This window comes from Peromyscus maniculatus, chromosome 8 (genome assembly GCF_049852395.1).
Source record: "Peromyscus maniculatus bairdii isolate BWxNUB_F1_BW_parent chromosome 8, HU_Pman_BW_mat_3.1, whole genome shotgun sequence".
Taxonomy (NCBI): Eukaryota; Metazoa; Chordata; class Mammalia; order Rodentia; family Cricetidae; genus Peromyscus; species Peromyscus maniculatus.
In genome coordinates, this window is record NC_134859.1 from 58085809 (window position 1) to 58102751 (window position 16943).

General features: G+C 52.4%; 1 protein-coding gene across 5 annotated transcripts in view; it reads right to left on the minus strand.

Moving 5' to 3' along the window:
• Pitpnm3 (PITPNM family member 3) overlaps positions 1-16943 on the minus strand; it is a 92344-nt gene that overhangs the window by 11957 nt on the left and 63444 nt on the right. For all 5 annotated transcript variants that reach the window (XM_015985833.3, XM_015985836.3, XM_076542823.1 and 2 more), the window contains 10 exons: positions 16668-16744; positions 16082-16317; positions 13020-13209; positions 12495-12617; positions 11929-12110; positions 8370-8542; positions 6724-6894; positions 5278-5472; positions 4336-4484; positions 2508-2624 (listed from right to left, as the gene is read on the minus strand). In XM_015985833.3, the coding sequence (XP_015841319.1) occupies positions 2508-2624; positions 4336-4484; positions 5278-5472; positions 6724-6894; positions 8370-8542; positions 11929-12110; positions 12495-12617; positions 13020-13209; positions 16082-16317; positions 16668-16744 (1613 nt within the window). The remainder of the gene's footprint in view (positions 1-2507; positions 2625-4335; positions 4485-5277; positions 5473-6723; positions 6895-8369; positions 8543-11928; positions 12111-12494; positions 12618-13019; positions 13210-16081; positions 16318-16667; positions 16745-16943) is intronic.

Genomic DNA, 16943 nt, shown 5'->3' on the forward strand with positions numbered 1-16943 from the left:
GCCACTGAGTCAGGTGTCCCATGAGCGGCCTGCACGATGATGATTCCAGAAACAGCCCGTGAGTTACCAAAACCACTTCTTAGGCTGCTTACCGAGGTGCGCCCCATGCTCTTGAGTCTGCACACCTCCTGATGTGACAAGTGGCCTTTACAGCTGTCATTTGTTTTTAGATTCCTGGGCTGGAAACTACCCAGTCACCTTTGGGTCTTTCTTCTGCATAAACAGCTATTTACCAAGTGTCCTTTTTTTAGTGGAAATTTTCAAATACACAAGGACAGAAAGAGTAACACAGGCAAGCTTGTGAGCCTGACCAGAGCATACGCACTGATCTGCTGACTGCCACCCAGGTCTCCTTTCCCTGAAGCCTGAGCCCCACACAGAATAGTCAGGATAGTCAGGGCAATGTCCTGGATGGTGAGTTATTTCCTCCCTTGCTGCCTCGGTATCCTTGTCTTTCAGTTCTGCCCCACTCATTCTGGAGCTCCAAGTCCTGTGTCGGCCCCCAACTGTCCACCACTCCAAGGTTAGCCTTGGAGACCGTCGTCCCTCAATCTGGTGACCTTTTTACTTCATACCGGTCAAGTCTCTGTGTGTGCCACGCCCACAACTGTTGCATTTGGACCCTGAGAGAAGATTCCTAAGGGATCTCTGTGTTTCAGGGCTGCCTCCTGATAGATCTTGTCTTTACAGATCTGATCCTACCTGGGCAGCATCCCACACCTTCCACTGAAGTCCAAACCCTGAGTGTGGCACACCGAGCCAAGCCTGGCAGAAGCACCTCTGCAGTCTGTTCTGTTTTCCTGGGGCTCCTCCTCCACCCTCTTGTCCTGAAATCCCTTTGTTTCCAAACTTCAGCCCATCCCCTAGCAGCAGACTCACCTCCATCCTGCTATATCTATTGGCTCCCCAAAGATGTGATTTCCACCTCCTCTCAGCTTGCAAAGCCACATGATTCAGCAGCCACCCCAAAAAAATAAATAAATAAAACCCTTAGCAGAACTCATTGACACCAGTCCTTGAGAGAAACCCGTCACAGGACCTGCTCTAGCATGGGATTGGAGGTTCCTTTATGGGGTCACTGAAGAGGATGGATGGGTTCTTGGAAATAAGCATGTGCAATGGGTGATCAGCCATAGTGGGGATTCTCACACACGAAGATAACCAGAGTCAAAGAGACAGACAACAGTGGACACTGTGCTGAGGATGTGCCAGAATCAGAATCCTCAGACGCTGCTGGTGGGCGTAAAATGGGGCATCCACTGTGGCAAGCAGTAGGGTAGTTCCTCAAGAGATTAAGGGTAGAATTGCCACTCCCCATCTATACCCAAAGAAAATGAAAATATATGCCCACACAAACTGCGTAGACGAATATGTAAAGCAATATTATTCAAGACAGACAACAGGTAGAAATAACCCAAATGCCTTTCAACTGACAACTGGATGAACAGAATATATGGACACAGTTGAATAGGATCCAGTCAGGAAAAGGAGACGAGTTACTATACATGGACACAACATGGGTGAACCTTGGAAACATGCTAAGTGAAAGAAGGAAGACAGAAACACATATGTGACTTCATTCACATGAAATGTCGAGAATAGCTGAGTTCAACAACAGAGACCAACAGCAGAGACCAACATTAGATGACTGGTTGGCTACTCAGGGAAGAGCCAGGGACAGTGGAGAAGGGAACAGAGCTGCAGGGAAAAGGGGTTTCCTTTATGTGGTGATGAAACTGTGGGGGGAAGGGGGAGCCAGTAGCAGACAACTGTGAATACACTAAAATCCATGAATTTGACATTGTAAATGGCTGGATTATGTGATAGGTGAATTACATCACAAGTGTGCTCATGCACAAAACCGTTGATTCATGAAGCATTAGTCACTCTGCCTTTTAGGACTGTTTTTAGGACCCATGCTTGATGTTTTCTCACCAGAGTATAACTGCTCACCAGAGCACCGCTGTGCTGACATACTCTCAGCCTTCACATCATCCCCACAGAGAGACTGAAGCAGAGTAGGCAGTGATGGCAGTTGGCTGAGAGAATAAGTGAATGAATGCCTCCCAGACTCCCCTTTGTCCCCCAAGACCATACAGAGGAGCCCCATCTTTAGAGAAGCCTCGTGTGATCTGCCCTGGCAATCCTTGCCATCTTCATCCTGATGTGTATACCCTGTTGTGGCAAGGATCACCCCCATCCCTACGCAATGGCTCAGGGACCTGGGGCACAGGAAAGATCATCTATGTCAAGTCCACGTCTTCAGAAGCCCGGCATGGAGCAATCCTTCCACAACGGCCCTGCTTTTACCATCCCCAGAGCCCTGGACCTCCAGGTGGAGCCACAGACCCTGGGAGATCAATTCACACCGGCTCCCTCCTAGAAGCACTCAGCCCAGCCGGAGTGGAGAAGAGCCCTACCGGGAAACCAAAGTTCCTATCTGGCACATGGCTGCCCAGACTCCCAAGGCCACCTCTCCGACAGACACAACGGCAGCAAGATCTTACCCGCAACTTGACCTGGGTCCTCTTGCGCAGCCACTTCTCACGGGGGTTAGTGGGGCTCAGAGCCGTGGGGTCCAGGCCAGTGCTCTCCTTCACACTTGCGCTCTCATAACGCATCACCTAGCCAAAAGCGAGGAGGGGCTTGGTAGCGTGTTCTCAACCCTCGGCCTCCCAGGACAGTAGCCAGCCAAGCCCTGCTTCTGGCCTCCCTACGACATCACCTGGGCCCTGCTGGGGCTCTGGGAGCTGTCTCCCTTCCTACCTGTCTGGACAGCTGGAGCCAGAGAACTGTCCATTTGATGGCTCTGCTCTGGGGGCAGCCTCTGACCTTCATGCCTGAATCTTGCGGCTACCTAACAAGCATTCGTTTGTTCTCTGCCTTCCCTCCTTTTTTGCAGGTGACCTTTGCCTAAGGCTAGCTGGGGCCCTGACTCAGCCCTATCACCTTCTCAAGGCCATTGATTGCTTCAGCAGCCCTCCCTTCTCTGGTCTAGACCTTTTCTGCTGGGTCATTCTCTTTAACATCCCCAAATGCCTACCACAGCTCATCTCATATAAAAATGCCCTCTCGGGGCTGGAGAGATGGCTCAGAGGTTAAGAGCATTGACTATTCTTCCAGAGGTCCTGAGTTCAATTCCCAGCACCACATGGTGCCCTCTTCTGGCCTGCAAGCATACAAGCAGACAGAACACTGTATTCATAATAAATAAAATAAATCTTAAAAAAAAAATGCCCTCTCATTGGAGACCCTTATGCCTTTTCCATGGCACCAAGTTCTCCATGAGACTTCTGTACTCCATCTCTACTTCCCTACCTACCTCCTCTCCTCTGTCCACCCCAACAGCTCTGTACCCAGCACGCCACTGAAGCCACTTCAGTATGTCCCTGGAACTTCCATCGTACCTGTCTACTTGTTCAAGATTCTCCTCCAACCTATGGGGTTGACCTCTTCCACCCTTTCAGATGGGTCTTCCTGTGTCCCTGGGGAGCTCCAGACTTGTCTCTGAACTGATTTCTGTGGTGATCTTGTAAGCATCCTTATGAGTTTTCAAGACCAGCCAAGGTCCGATGACAGCCACTTTTTCATCTCCAGTCCTGATCATTTCTCCAAGCTCCAAACTCACTACCCCCCAGCACCTACCATGTGTCTCACCCCTCAGAAGCACAGCCTTGACTGCCCCAGCCCAGCTCCACTCTGCCAAAGTCCTAGGAAATGGCTCTCATGGTTACTCAGTGGGAAGACATGGCTACTTAGCTGGTCACTTCCCTCAGCTCAGACCTCAGTAGGTATTGCCACTAGAATCCACATGTCACCACCCCTTGGCACCAGGTGGGGCTCTTATACTACGTCTGCTTCCCGGGGACTCCAAGGCTCCTCTCTTGGACCCCCTAACAATAGCCCCAAAACTTCCTTCTCAAAGTTGATAGATAGCTCTCCCTGGCTCACATACCTGCCATACCCAGGTGACACACCAGACCTTCAGAACTGCCCCCTAACTCTATGTCTTCCTACCTCCAGGCTCTGGCTTTCCTGCTATTCCTTTTTAAAGACAAAGACACTGAGACTCAGAGAAACCAGGCATGCCTTTCTCCAGCCTCCATGTTGACACACAGGCATGGCTCCCTCTGCGGGTTTCCATTAACTATCTAGAGAGTTGGTGTTCTTGAAGGAACCCCTTCTCTGGCCTGTCACTTTCTCTTGGCATCAGTGCCCCAGTGCTTTCTCAACATATCAGAGATAGAGAGGCCAACTGCTCCATGTGACCCCAGGAGAATGCTGGGATTCCCGAGAGAGGCCAATAGGCTGGGCCCAATAAGGGAGCCACAGTACCTGTCTCAAGATGAAGGCGACCACATCGGTAGACTCCCAGTAGCTGGCGTGGAAGAGGTGGGGTAGGGCCACAGTAGGGAAGGCGGTGAGGACATCAGGACAGTACAGGGCGTAGTCAATCCTCTTGGTTCCCCACCACTTGGCTGTGACTGTGGGGCCAAGAAGGAGATGAGGACAGAACGGCCAGAAGACAGCTGGCACAGGCTCAGTGGAGATGTGTACCAGCGAGCTTGGGGCCACAGCACCAGCCCTGATTGTGCTGGTTGGGGAGGGGACTCCTGCCCTTTCACCAGCCCTTCTAACCCTAACCCTCCACTAAGACACGGGGCTCCCAGCTAGTCTCAAGAAGGAGGACCAGGCCCCTCAGAGACAGTCACAGTTGTACCCCATGGTACAGCTCCACAGCAATTACCCAGGAGCTCTCTCCAGGGCTAGGAATCAGTCTGCACCTGCAGAGGTCAGGGCTTAGCGCATGATCAAGAGATCAGAGGCCTGTGCAGGGTCAAAGGTCAAGGCTATGAGGTCAAAATTCAGTGGGCCGTGGTCAGAGGTCAAAGTTCCATTCAGCATCAGAACTCAGACCCAAAGGTTGGAGATGAGGCTTAGCTGTTAGCGTTGGCCTAGCGTGTGGCTTAGGCTTAATACCTAGCATTGAGTTTGGGGATGGGGGAGAAGCATAGCCCTAGCTGGTATATTTGGAGGTCTATCCTGGGTCATAGCTTAGTCTAGGAAATCAGTGAGGATTCAGTGGGAAACGAAATCAGCCCTCCCTCCAGCCCCTCATACCCCCATCCCCACCCCTTTCCCCAAAGACAGGAATGTCACCACGACTTCTTTCCAAGTCAACCCAAGAGGCCGCCCGCGGTAGCCCTGCTGTGGACCCATCACCACCCAGGGAAGGTCCCTCAGATGCAGGCTGGGCCCCAAAAGGACCTCACTCACTGCGGGAGGCTCCCATAGGTGCCAGGCTGTCCGAGGACTCTGAGCTGTCGCTATGGGAGCTGCCTTCGCTTAGCCTCCGTCCTGAGTGCTGGAATCTTGGGGCCTGAAGGGGTGAGGCAGGGGCATCCAGAAGCGGGGGACTTCCCCAGGAGCTGCTCTCCAGGAATAGGGGGCTGTGGGTGTGCAGGGCATCAGCTGGAGGGGGAATTGCAAGGTCAGGGCAAGCATTGAGTCTCCAACAGAGTGGCTTACTTAGTGCCAGCCCTAAGCTGGGCAAGAGACTGGAAATGCAAAGAAGCCAGCCTAGGTTTAGCAGGTCACCAGCACCCACTACCCCCCACCCCCACACACACCAGCATAGTACATTGCTAAGTTTCACCTCTTATTAAACTGTGAGTAATACAGATGTGAGTAGGGATCTCAACATCACCCTATCACCAAAAAGCTACAGAGAATTCTGGAAGTTGGGCCTTAAGGCCTAGCTGAAGTCATGATGTGATACCTAACAATACCCTCTCTCATCAAATTCCTCCCATGACCTACAGAGGCATAGGTGAAAATAGATGGAAATCACTCCAGCCTGCAAGCTGGGGGATGGGAGTGGGGGAAGAAACCTCTAAGTTGGGGGGATTCCCTTTTTGGAGGGAGCATTCAAGGTAACAGAACAGAGCTTTGGAGCTTCGCTTCTTCATGGAAGTCCTAGACAAACATATCCCTTTGAGATGAAGGACAAGGAAGGGTAAGTTTTAACCCTGAAATGAATCACGGGTATAGCATCCTCTCATCTCTGGCCCAAACCTCTGAAAGGATTAGGCTGGATTTCCTCAATGGTGATATAGAGCTATGGAGCCAAGACTCTGATTGCCAAGTGCCTGGCTGTCCATTCCAGACCTGCCTTTGGCCATATCCCCAGTCACATACATACTCCTTTTGAACCTAGGAGCCACTGTCTTTCTCTAAACTCACCTGACCTACTTGCTCTTATTGTCCCTACAATGCCTCTCTACCTATCCAAACACACCTCTCCTCCAGGTCCTTGGCCAAAGGCCACCCCTTCCATGAATCCTACCAGGACACACTCCCTGATGGGTCCTTGCAGGGTATGAGATGGGCAGTGGGAAACAGCACTGGGAATGCACCAGTCACTTGCCCTTCAGGGTCAACAACCCCACTGTTATTCCAGCCTTAGCCACAGAAGCTCAAATGGGAGCCTGCCGGGGTCTGAGGTGAGCAAAGCCCTGGCACCAAGATGCCTGGCACAGAGCCGGTCCCTGTCATAAGCAGCTACTCCAGAGCCAGCTGGCTTCCTGCCCAGGTCCTCTAACAGCATAGCCCTGTCCCCATGAGCCACTCCACAGCTGACAGCTTGAGAGGCTGAGCCAGAAAGAACATTCCCAGAACCTACCAACCTCCAACTCAGCACACTCTCACAGCCCCAGGACCTACCGAGCAGGAGAGACTGTCCATCGCCCAGGGGGAACCTCTGGTAGCGAGGCACACTGACGGGAGGCACCAGGTGGAACCTGGGCTCCAGCAGTGGCTCCAGCCGTGAGGCTGAGGGATCCGCACAGTGGAAGAAGCTGTAGACCTGGCTACAGGCAGGACGCATCTGGAAACCTGGGTGAGCGGGAAGAAGACACATGTAGAGGCCCCCTTCTAATGGCTCTAAAGGGCTCCCTGGAATGCAGCCTTGAGTAGCCTTCTCTCCTGCTCAAGAACCTCCCCTGGGTCTTTGCTACCAATCTTAGCTAGGGTTTCTATTGCTTTGATAAAACACCATGACCCAAAGCAACTTGGGGAGGAAAGGGTTTATTTCATCTTACTCTCAGGTCACACTCCATCACTGGGGGGAGTCAGGGCAGGAACTCAAGGCAGGAACCTGGAGACAGGAACTGAAGCAGAAGCCATGGAGGAGTGCTGCTTACTGACTTACTCAGCTTGCTTTCTTACACACCCCAGGACCACCTGCCCAGGGACAGGACCACGCACAATGAGCTGGGCCCTTCCACATCAATCATCAGTTATAAAAATGCTCCACAGTCTTGCCTACAGGCCAGCCTTATGGAGGCACTCTCTCAATTGTGGTTCCCTCCTCTCAGATGAATCTAGCTTGTGTCAATTTGACAGAAAACTAGCCATCACAGTACCCAAAAACAAAATGCCCAGTTTGGCATTGAAGGCCTCGCCAGTCTGCCCCACCTAGGGGCACCATGGTAGACACCCAGCACTGCCACCCTGGTGAACATAGGTAAGCTTGCTGCTTTCCTTCCTCTGTGTTCAAAGAGTCCTTCCTTTCTTCAGAATACCAGGCCTTCCTTTTACTATTTTAATATTTCCTTTTAATAGTTACAATAGTATTCCTTTTAAAATTTACGGTCTTCACACTGGGAGACTTCTTTCAGTTCCTCTGACCACACTCAAGTCACTACCAGATCTATGAAGCCAATCCAAGTCCCTTCAGACAGGTCAGTGGCCCCTTGGCCGGTGCTCTCAATGTTAGTCAGAGCAGGTGAAGCACTTCCTTCACTGGCCAGCAGGCGTCTCCTTGCCAGCCTCCTGTCCTGGGTCAGGGGCTTGAGTCTGCTGCACTTAAGGAAACCCTGAGGCTCCTCTGCAACACTGAGAGTGACCCTAAGTTCTACCATGCCTCAGTTCAAGTCCACTTCAGAGCCTCAGCAGCGAGCAATGAATGACAGCCTGCACTCCTGGCCTCAGACTGTCTGTAAGGCCCAGGCTGGTCAGACAGCATCATGATCTGCTTTGTAGGAGCTGAAAAAAGCTTTAGGCTTCAGATGCTACACGGGCAAAGGCACCAGTTGTCTGCAGGAGGTCTGCTGGGGACAGGGAGGGAGGGTTTGCTGGGATAGGGTAAATGAGTGTGGTCTATGTTCTCATGGGACGTGACAGAGGAGCAAGTAACCTCGGGGCACATGGAAGGGAGAGTGAAGTCCGTCAAGCCGCCCCACCTAGGGAAGCTGCCTGTCCTCTCGCCCAGCTGCCATCATTTCTCTGCATCTACCCCGCCTCCATCACTCTGCCCATCCTCCCACTCCACCAGTTTGCCCCTGAGCCATTGGCCTGACCATACCCACCATCTATCCCAGGCAGCACTGTCCTCCGCATGGCCAGGACCAGGCCCAGGGGTGAGCCAAAGAGGAAGAAGTCAGACACGTCAAAGTCAAAGCGACCCAGGCTGACCTCAGAGAGCTGGGGCGTGCCAGCTGCAGGAACCTCGGCCTCATCCTTCAGCACGCTGGAGTGGATGCTGCCAGAGGGAGGAATGGCAGATCAGAGGTGAGGCCAGAACCATGGGAGTGTCCACTCGGCAGCACAGCTACATTCTGAGAGCAAGGTGCCCAGCCAGCCCTCTACCACTGGAGTGGGACTCAGAACCAGAGATCACGTTGACATCATCCACACAGGCTGGAGACGCTCAGCATTAGCCACCCAGGCCCGGCCAACATTTGCCTGGAGCAGAGTTCAGCAAACATTTTCTGCACAGTGCCAGGTGGGTGAGTCTGAAAGACTCTGTGGGCCACCTGCGTCCACCGCGTGGACTTGTTCTTCTCTGTCAGACAGCCACGCATCATGTGTAAGCAATCTTCCACACCAGTCTGTGTAGCTGGGCTCTGCCACACTTTTCTTATGATTCCTGGCTGAGCACCTGAGAGCACCTGAGCGGCCTGCACAGACAGAACTGACCCTTCATGCTGTTTGTTAACAGCCACCCTGAAAGCCCCTGTACTTTCCACAGGAAGAACCCATCCTGGCCAGCACAAGGATCAGCTGGCTGCTACTGGGCATGGTCAGCACCAGTTTTTATCATAACTCATGTTCCAGGCAATAGGCAGGCATGGGTGCAAACAGCCTGGCCTCCCCACTCCCCTGGACAGATGCCTGAGAGCAGGATCCCACATTCTCATCCCAAGAGCCCAGCGTACCCTGAAGAGTCTAGGTTGTGTTTAGCCACAGATGCAGAGTTGGGCACTGAAGGTTAACAGAAGCCAGAGCTGCCTCTCTGGCCTTCCCAACAAGCACCAGGAAACAGCACAGAGGTTAAACCACGGCAGGGGAATGACATGATGTATCAGCCAACTTCTGAAAGCAAATCCGTCTAAAACACTCAAGCTGGAGAAAAACCTTTCAAAGTAACAGTCAAAAGGCTACAGGCGAGGGGCCCACCCTCAGGAGTGAGCCAGCATGCAGACAGGGCACACCCAGGCTGCACGCTGCTTTCTGCTCTCTCGGCCAACGATGACAACGTTGAACCATGTATATTTCATGTACAGCATGGTCCGTAAACCTGTGCCAACTATTTAGTTACCAGAGAAACAGCCATCTGTTCCTGCACCACAACCCAACAACCTGGCTGTGTTGGGCTTCTGAAAGTGCTACTGAAAGTGGCAGATGTCTGGCACTCTTTGGATTTGGGCTTTTCTAAAGGATGTTTGAAGGATGAACCAGAAATGTTAGGTTTTCACCTCGCAACCCTCCCTCCAGAGGATGATCTGATAGAGGAGCCTTCACATTCAAAGCTTAACCCACAGAACCTTCAGCCTCCTATCCCGCCTCCTGGAATCCAGGAAGTACAGTGGTCCCCACTCATCCACAGGAACGTATCACAAGACTTCATTGGGAAGTGCCAAACTCTTTGCATATAGTGCTTTTTCCTATACTTAAAGTACCTGGGATAAAGTTTAGTTTATACATTAGGCAATTAAGAGAACGATTAATAATGAAATGTAACAATTATAACAATATATAAAACTTATATGGGTGTCTCTTGCAAAATGTTGTACTTTCACATCTTCTCTTAGAGAGGACATCCACAGCTTCTCTTTGTCACATCTGAATCGTCAGCATCATTATCTACTTTTACACCTTGGAACCATTACAAAACAAAGCAAGGGTCATGTGAACATAAGCACTGTGGTACCATGACAGTGATATCTGAGATGGCAGCCACGTGATCAACAGGGAAGTAGCACACACAGAGTAGACACGCTGAACAAAGGATCGATTCATACCCAGAGTAAGAGGACAGCATGAGACTTTATCATGCTACTCTGTAGAGTATACAACTTAACAATTTGAACTGATCTACTTCTGGAATTTTCTAGGTAATATTTTCAGACCATGGTTGGTCCTAAGTAAGTGCGACAGTATTATACAAAGCCATGGTCAAGGCAAGACTACTGTAAGTCTAACACATACATTAATGTTTATCCCCAAAGATCTCCAGCCGAAGGGCTAGAGAGATAGTTCAGTGGTCAAGAGCATTGTGCTCTTGCAGACAACTGAATCCCAGCACCCACCATCAGGTAGCTCACAATCGCCTCTAACTCCAGCTCCAGGGGATCCAATGCTCTCTTCTGGCCTCTGCAGGTACTTGCACATACATACACAGACACACACATATATAAGTAAAACTAAATGTAATCTTTTTTAAAAAGATGTCCAGTGCAGTGCTTTTTATAACTGCAAAGAACCAGAAAAAAAACACAACATATCCCATTAGTGGTATTAAGGAAGTAGTTATTCATCCAAATTTAGTGCATTAAGAATCTTTACCAGCCAGGCATTGGTGGCCTATGTCTTTAATCCCAGCACTCAGGAGGCAGAAGCAAGCAGATCTCTGTGAGTTCGAGGCCAGCCTGATCTACAGAGTGAATTCCAGGACAGCTAGAGTTGTTACACAGAGAGACTCTGTCTCAAAAAAAACCACACAAACAAACAAACAAAGGAATATTTATCAAGTATTTTTATATGAGGGAGAGGTCACAGTATGAGGCTTTGGGATTCTTTGTTTTTAAGTAAAACTATATAAAAATTACATGTTTTAAAAAACACTCATCTGGGCTGGAGAGATGGCTCAGCCGTTAAAGGCTAGGCTCACAACCAAAAATACACGAGTTTGGTTCCCAGCACCCACAGCTGTCTCCCCAGCCACTAAAAAAAAAGAAAGAAAAAAAAAAAACACTCTTCTGATGACCCATGATGTTTATAACTTAGGGAGCAAGTGAGGGAAGGTGGAGAGGAGAGGAAAGGGGAGAGATGGAGAGGAAAAGTGCCCCCACCCTGTGCCAGTTTGGGTCCATGTTCAATGCTCATTTCTCTCAATCTGAATCAATGTGCAGGTGGTTCATTTAGCTGCTAACCATTTCCTCTAGAAAGTGAAAGGACAGTTTATAGAGTTTGTCATGTCCAAGACACCGATGTGAGTGCTGGCCCCAGATCTTTGGGACCCAGTGATGTGATACTCCCTCCTCCGAGAAACAACAAATATGAACCCCTGGGATAACCCACCAAGTACACTATCTATGACCTCTCTAGGTTCTCTAAGCTATGCCAAGAAGTGGCTGGACAGCCCTATCCTTTCACAGAAGAGGAAACCAAAGCCCAGAGACGGGTAACAGATCATGCCCAGTGTCTGCAGGGTTGAACAGAGCAGAGACAAACAGGAAATTCTCTGGTGTGGATGCAGAGTCAAGGACAAGTGGCCCTGGTTCCAGAATTTCCACTATCTATGGGCCCCTGTGGAAGGGTCTGGGATGACTGCCTGGTCACAGGCTCCCTTGGTGACTCTGAGCCAAGGTCCTTACTCTCATGGATACTGTTACACTGTGAAGGCCGCAGCTGGAGAAGGGTTACCTTGAGAGGAAGGCGTGATGCTGGGTGATCGCCTCGCAGTCATAGGTGGAGGAGTCACTCTGTTTCCGTGGCAATGGCCTCTTGGGCTCCTCATCCTCCACTCCACTGGATACATCGATGTTACTCTTGCTGAGACGCTTGCTGCTCGCCAGATCGCAGTCCTCCTCCACCACAGAGGTGTCCTTGAGCAGAAAGCATAGCGATCATGGGTGCCCTGGAGCCCTGCCTCCCCTGGGCATAAGTGAACCCCTTCTCCTAAACATGTGGAAACTATGCTTCCAAAAGGCTCATGGCGGTGGGGGGGGGAGGGTAACTTAGGCACAGAGCATTTCCTATGGCCACAGGGATGGACCACTTAGGACAAACACTAGTAGGCCTCCTCTCGGCCTGTTTCTTGCTCTGCGCTAACAGGCTCTTGCTATTTCCATAATAACCCTTTGTACCATAGACATCATAATGCCAAATGAAAGCCCAGCACTACCTTCCCTGGGGGAGCCACCTGCTTCTCTGTTCTTAGGAGAGACACCCAGAGACACATCCTCTCCCATCCCCCAGCCTGACCACACCTGGGTACTGCTGATGCTCCCCTTCCGGCTGCTGCTGCCAGGGCTGTCCCCTGAGGGTCCGGCACTGTAGCAGATGGCATCGAAAGCCAGGAGGCCGCCCACACAGTCCCCGATGAGACACACCTGCAGAGGCACAGCTGGGCTGCAGACTTGCCTGCCACAACCCTCTCACCCCAAATCCAGTCGGAGCAGGGGCGTGTTCCCATGAGAGAAGAGGGAATTTATCCCAACGGGTTGCTTAGAGCCCAAATGGAGGGTGTAGGCTCATCCCGACAATAGATTTCCTCTGGGGTCAGTCTGAGGTCAGTGGTCAGGCCATGCTTAGGAGTCAAACCAGCTAAGGGTCAGCATGGACTCCAAATCAGGGCAGTTTTTCTGTCTGTAAAATGGGGATCTTCCCCCACATCAAAAGCCTCCTTCAAACTCAGACGCTACAATTCTAACCTGCCTTCATCCCTGCAGCAGACCCCAGCCCGTCTTTCAGGTGGTGGCTGACACAGAGTGGGAGAAAGCAGGCTGTCCTACCTGGCCACTGAAGCCAATCCCATCCGAGGACTTGAGAAACTCTCCATAGATGTGGTTGGCCCTCTCGATGACAGTGGCAACAGCATTCTGGTACTGTGGAGAGGAGATGGCCAGCAGGGGCAGGGCAGCCAGGGGAACGTGGTCCTGGCTGGTGCTGAGGCAGCCCTCGTCGTGGCTATAGGGGTTCAGGCTGCAGACATGGGGACCCAAAGTCAGCCTAGCCAGGACCAAGGAGTGGGTGGTGTGGGGCTGTGGGCTCTTTGGAAGAACACCCATGCTGCCGGGGCACCAGGCCCAGCTCCGGAAAGATGTCAAGGCCCCAGGATAGGTCCCAGGAGGCAAAGCACAAGCATGGGGCAGGGGAAAAAAGGATGAGGACTCGAGGCTGCGCTGACTCCATCTATGCCGGTCCACGCCAGCCTGTGGTGTGGAACAGCCACGCTGTCTGGCAGGAGCCTAGAAACACCCCCCAATTCTGAAAGAACCTAGAGAATCAGCTAACATAGAACAGTATGGGAAAGTGGCATCGTGGTAGACCTCCTGGAGGAGGAAGGGGCTGAATTAGACTCCCAAGAGAGGCTTTGGGGAAGCTGAGAATGGAGCGGTGGGGGCACATCAACCATCGAGCTAGGACAATGGCTCCAGTGTGAAGGTGGCACCCAGGCGCCTGTGTGATGGTATGTTCCATGTGCAGGGGACTGATCCTCTGCTTCAGAGGTTTTGCAGAGAGAGCTGGGAGCCTGCCCTACAGAACTCCACTCCCAGAGGACACTGCATCCCTGTACCTCCCTCCTAGGAAGTCCCGCCCCCTCTGGACAGCTCAGACCCACCTGTCTTCCCAACCCTACCTGGATGGCCTCTGTCCTCTGGCACACCCACCCTTGATGCCTTGTTGGGCTTGGCTTTTTAGAACAGACACAAAGGAGTCTGAGAACGTCCTACCCAGGCCAACAGCCTGTCCCTTACCCTACATGCCTAGCTCCAGAGTGCCTAAAGCCTAGAGCAGACGGGACTAAGGACCGGCAGAATCTAGGGCAGGTGAGAGGACTCGGGCACCCTCAGCAGGTGGCAGAGTCCTAGCAGTGTGCAAGGCAGGCCCCACCAACCATTTCTCTTCTCCAAAGAACACAAATTAGAGGAAACAGGCCTCAATTGCAGCCGGAGAGATTTTAATTAGCCGAGAAGGAGCTCCCTCCCAGCAGTGATTACGGGTGATTAATGGCCCTGGCAAGAGCTGCCTGGGGGAGAGGTAAGCTCCCTCCTGCTGTCCCCTCAAATGGCCTGGACATCCGTCTTCCTGAAGATAGGGATGACCCAGCTCTGGGGGTCAGCCATCCTGGGGGTGGGTCTTGAGATGGATTGTGGACCAGCAAGATTAACTCTGGGACTGCTGTGAGTGTGAGGGACCAGAGCCTGGCCACCTGCTCAGCTGCTCCTAAATCCTACAAGAGAAAAGCAGCAGCCAGCCCTTGTCTAGGAAGCAGATTCCAGGGCTCCGCTCGCTCGGCTGCTCCATAGGCACCTGCACATCTTGTGTTTGACATGGGTCACCCCAGATACTGAGACAATTGGCTAAGCTAGAAAGCCATAGACCTAACGTGCTTCCTGGTTTGTATATCTGATGGAGAGCCACCTGAGGGGACCCTGGGAACCCAGGAAAACCATCCTCTGAGCACCAGTCAGGGAGTGAGCAGGAAGGGAATGATCCAGCCCTTGCTAGATCCTGAGCCACTGGAAGTGAAAAACAGGGCTCCTAGGCCCATCCCACACTGGAGCCCCTGGGCTCAGAGCTCCACCTCGCTAAAGTGAAGCACACAGCTCCCCTTCTCATGGGACTTTGAGTTTGCTCCACACAAAGAAGAAAGCCTGGAGGAGGGGCTTGGAGGAGGGGCTTTCCAAGGTCACGTGATGGGGTGTGAGGCAGGGGTGCCAACAGCTCCCCTTTCCCTCCACCTGCAGGACAGTCTGGCCTCCCTGCTTCAGTCTCAAGAACTTACTCACTGCCTGGGCCATGTGGGCTCTGCAGGTGCACAAAGACTATTTTGCAGACAACTGGAAAGAAAGCAGGTGTCCAGCTGGCTCCAGGGACCCAGTACCTTCAGCTACTTCAACAGTGACACCTAGGGCACTGGAAGCCTCAGGTCCCAGCATGGTGGGTGGAATTCCCCCACAGGACCAGTTCCCATAGAGCCGCTGGTCTCTCAGTCTGCCCCTCACTGGTACCCTGCACCACAATGCGAGGGATGTACTGGCACTTGCAGGAAGTGGCCTTGAGTTCAGCCTGTGCTTCTGTCATACTGCCCTTTCCCTCCCTGCTCCTACGAGTTGGGTCTCTACCGTGAGCTAGGACAGGACCATATCAGTATCATCTCACTCTCCACCAACAGGAAACAGGCTGAGCGTGCCCCTGGCCCCAGGAGGATGGATGCTAGTGTGGCAGCCAGTGGCAGCCCAGCTCTGTGTGGGTGGACACTTCCCATGTGCTGCGATGGGTTTAGACCCACCTGCACTCCAACACTAGCATCACCTCCACCTTACAGATGGGGGACTTAAGGCAGGAAGAGGTGACACAATTCCCCAAGGTCACGCAGCCAAGATTCAAGTCCAGGCCGACCAAAGAGAACATACACTTAGCCCACACTATGACATTCAAATCAACTCTCCTCCAGGAAGTTTTCCCTGACTGAGTACTTAGCCATATCTTGGGCTGCCTCCATTAGAGTACCTATCCCTACAGGGCTGGTCTCTGGAGTGAGGCTGCCTCGGTGTGACTCCCGGCTCCATTCTCTGGATAGCTGGGGGTTGGGGGGGGTGGATAAATCTCTCAAAGCCTGTTTTTTCTTTCATTGAAACTGAAGCACAGGAAGTGAGTCTGGGCTAGTATGGGGACCCTGGCACTCCCAGGTCCCTGACAGAGGACTCTTAATGACCATATCCCACGAAGGATGCTCTCAGCAATTCTGACTTGACACCCCCGACAGGCCTCCCAAGGCAAGGGTATCCCCTCCACGTACACCTCCCACACCAACCCCAGACTGTACAAACAAGCCGAAATGACTCACTTCGAGACGAGCGAGAAAGCCTCCGAGCAGATGGCAGGACAAGGGACAAATTTGATGAGGATGTGGCCCAGGGCAGCGGGGAAGTGGGCGCGCGTGACCTTCTCCAGCACGGAACTGAAGGTGTGAATGTCGGCCGCCTTGCAGGAAGGGTCACTAGAGCCGGAGTCCAGGACATTGCCCCCATGCAGCACCATCAGGAGAACGTGTGTCTTACAGGAACGCTGTGAGCAGCCTTCCTGAGAGGGACATGGCAGGGATAGAGGCAGGCAGGCAGCAGGACCCCAGGGATGCACAAGGACAGAGACATGGGGACGATGGCCGACACTCCACGACCCCTGTGGGACTCTGGGGCATCCAGAAGGCTCCCAGGAGGGCCAGACCCTCAATGGACAGGACAGCAAAATGAGCCTACAGTGACTCTTCTTGTGCCTACAGGAGCCTGAAGCCCAGAGAAGAACAGGGAGCTCCCCAAGGGTCATCCAGCAAGGAAGAACTGGATGGAGGCTAGGCAGCCTGTCTACCCTCCTAGGGCTCTTCCTAAGAGGCTGGCTACAGACAGACCGGATGCCTCTGAAACCCAGCACACCTCGCCATCTTCATGGATCTCGATGCTTCCTTGAGCTGGGAATCTCTGTCTTCTAAGGGACACCCGATACAGTTCTCCTGCAGAGAGGACAGAAAGAATGCAGCAGGCTCTCAACTGCCCTAGTGCTCCCTAGGTGTGGCTAGCCACACAGGGGAGGCCCTGATTTATTGGAAAGCTGGAGTGATAGTCGGGAGCTAGGGAGGGGCACCCAGTCCAGGACCCTGTCTCTGGAGTATATTCCACACAAAATGGCTTTGCCCTTCTAAAGAAAAGAAG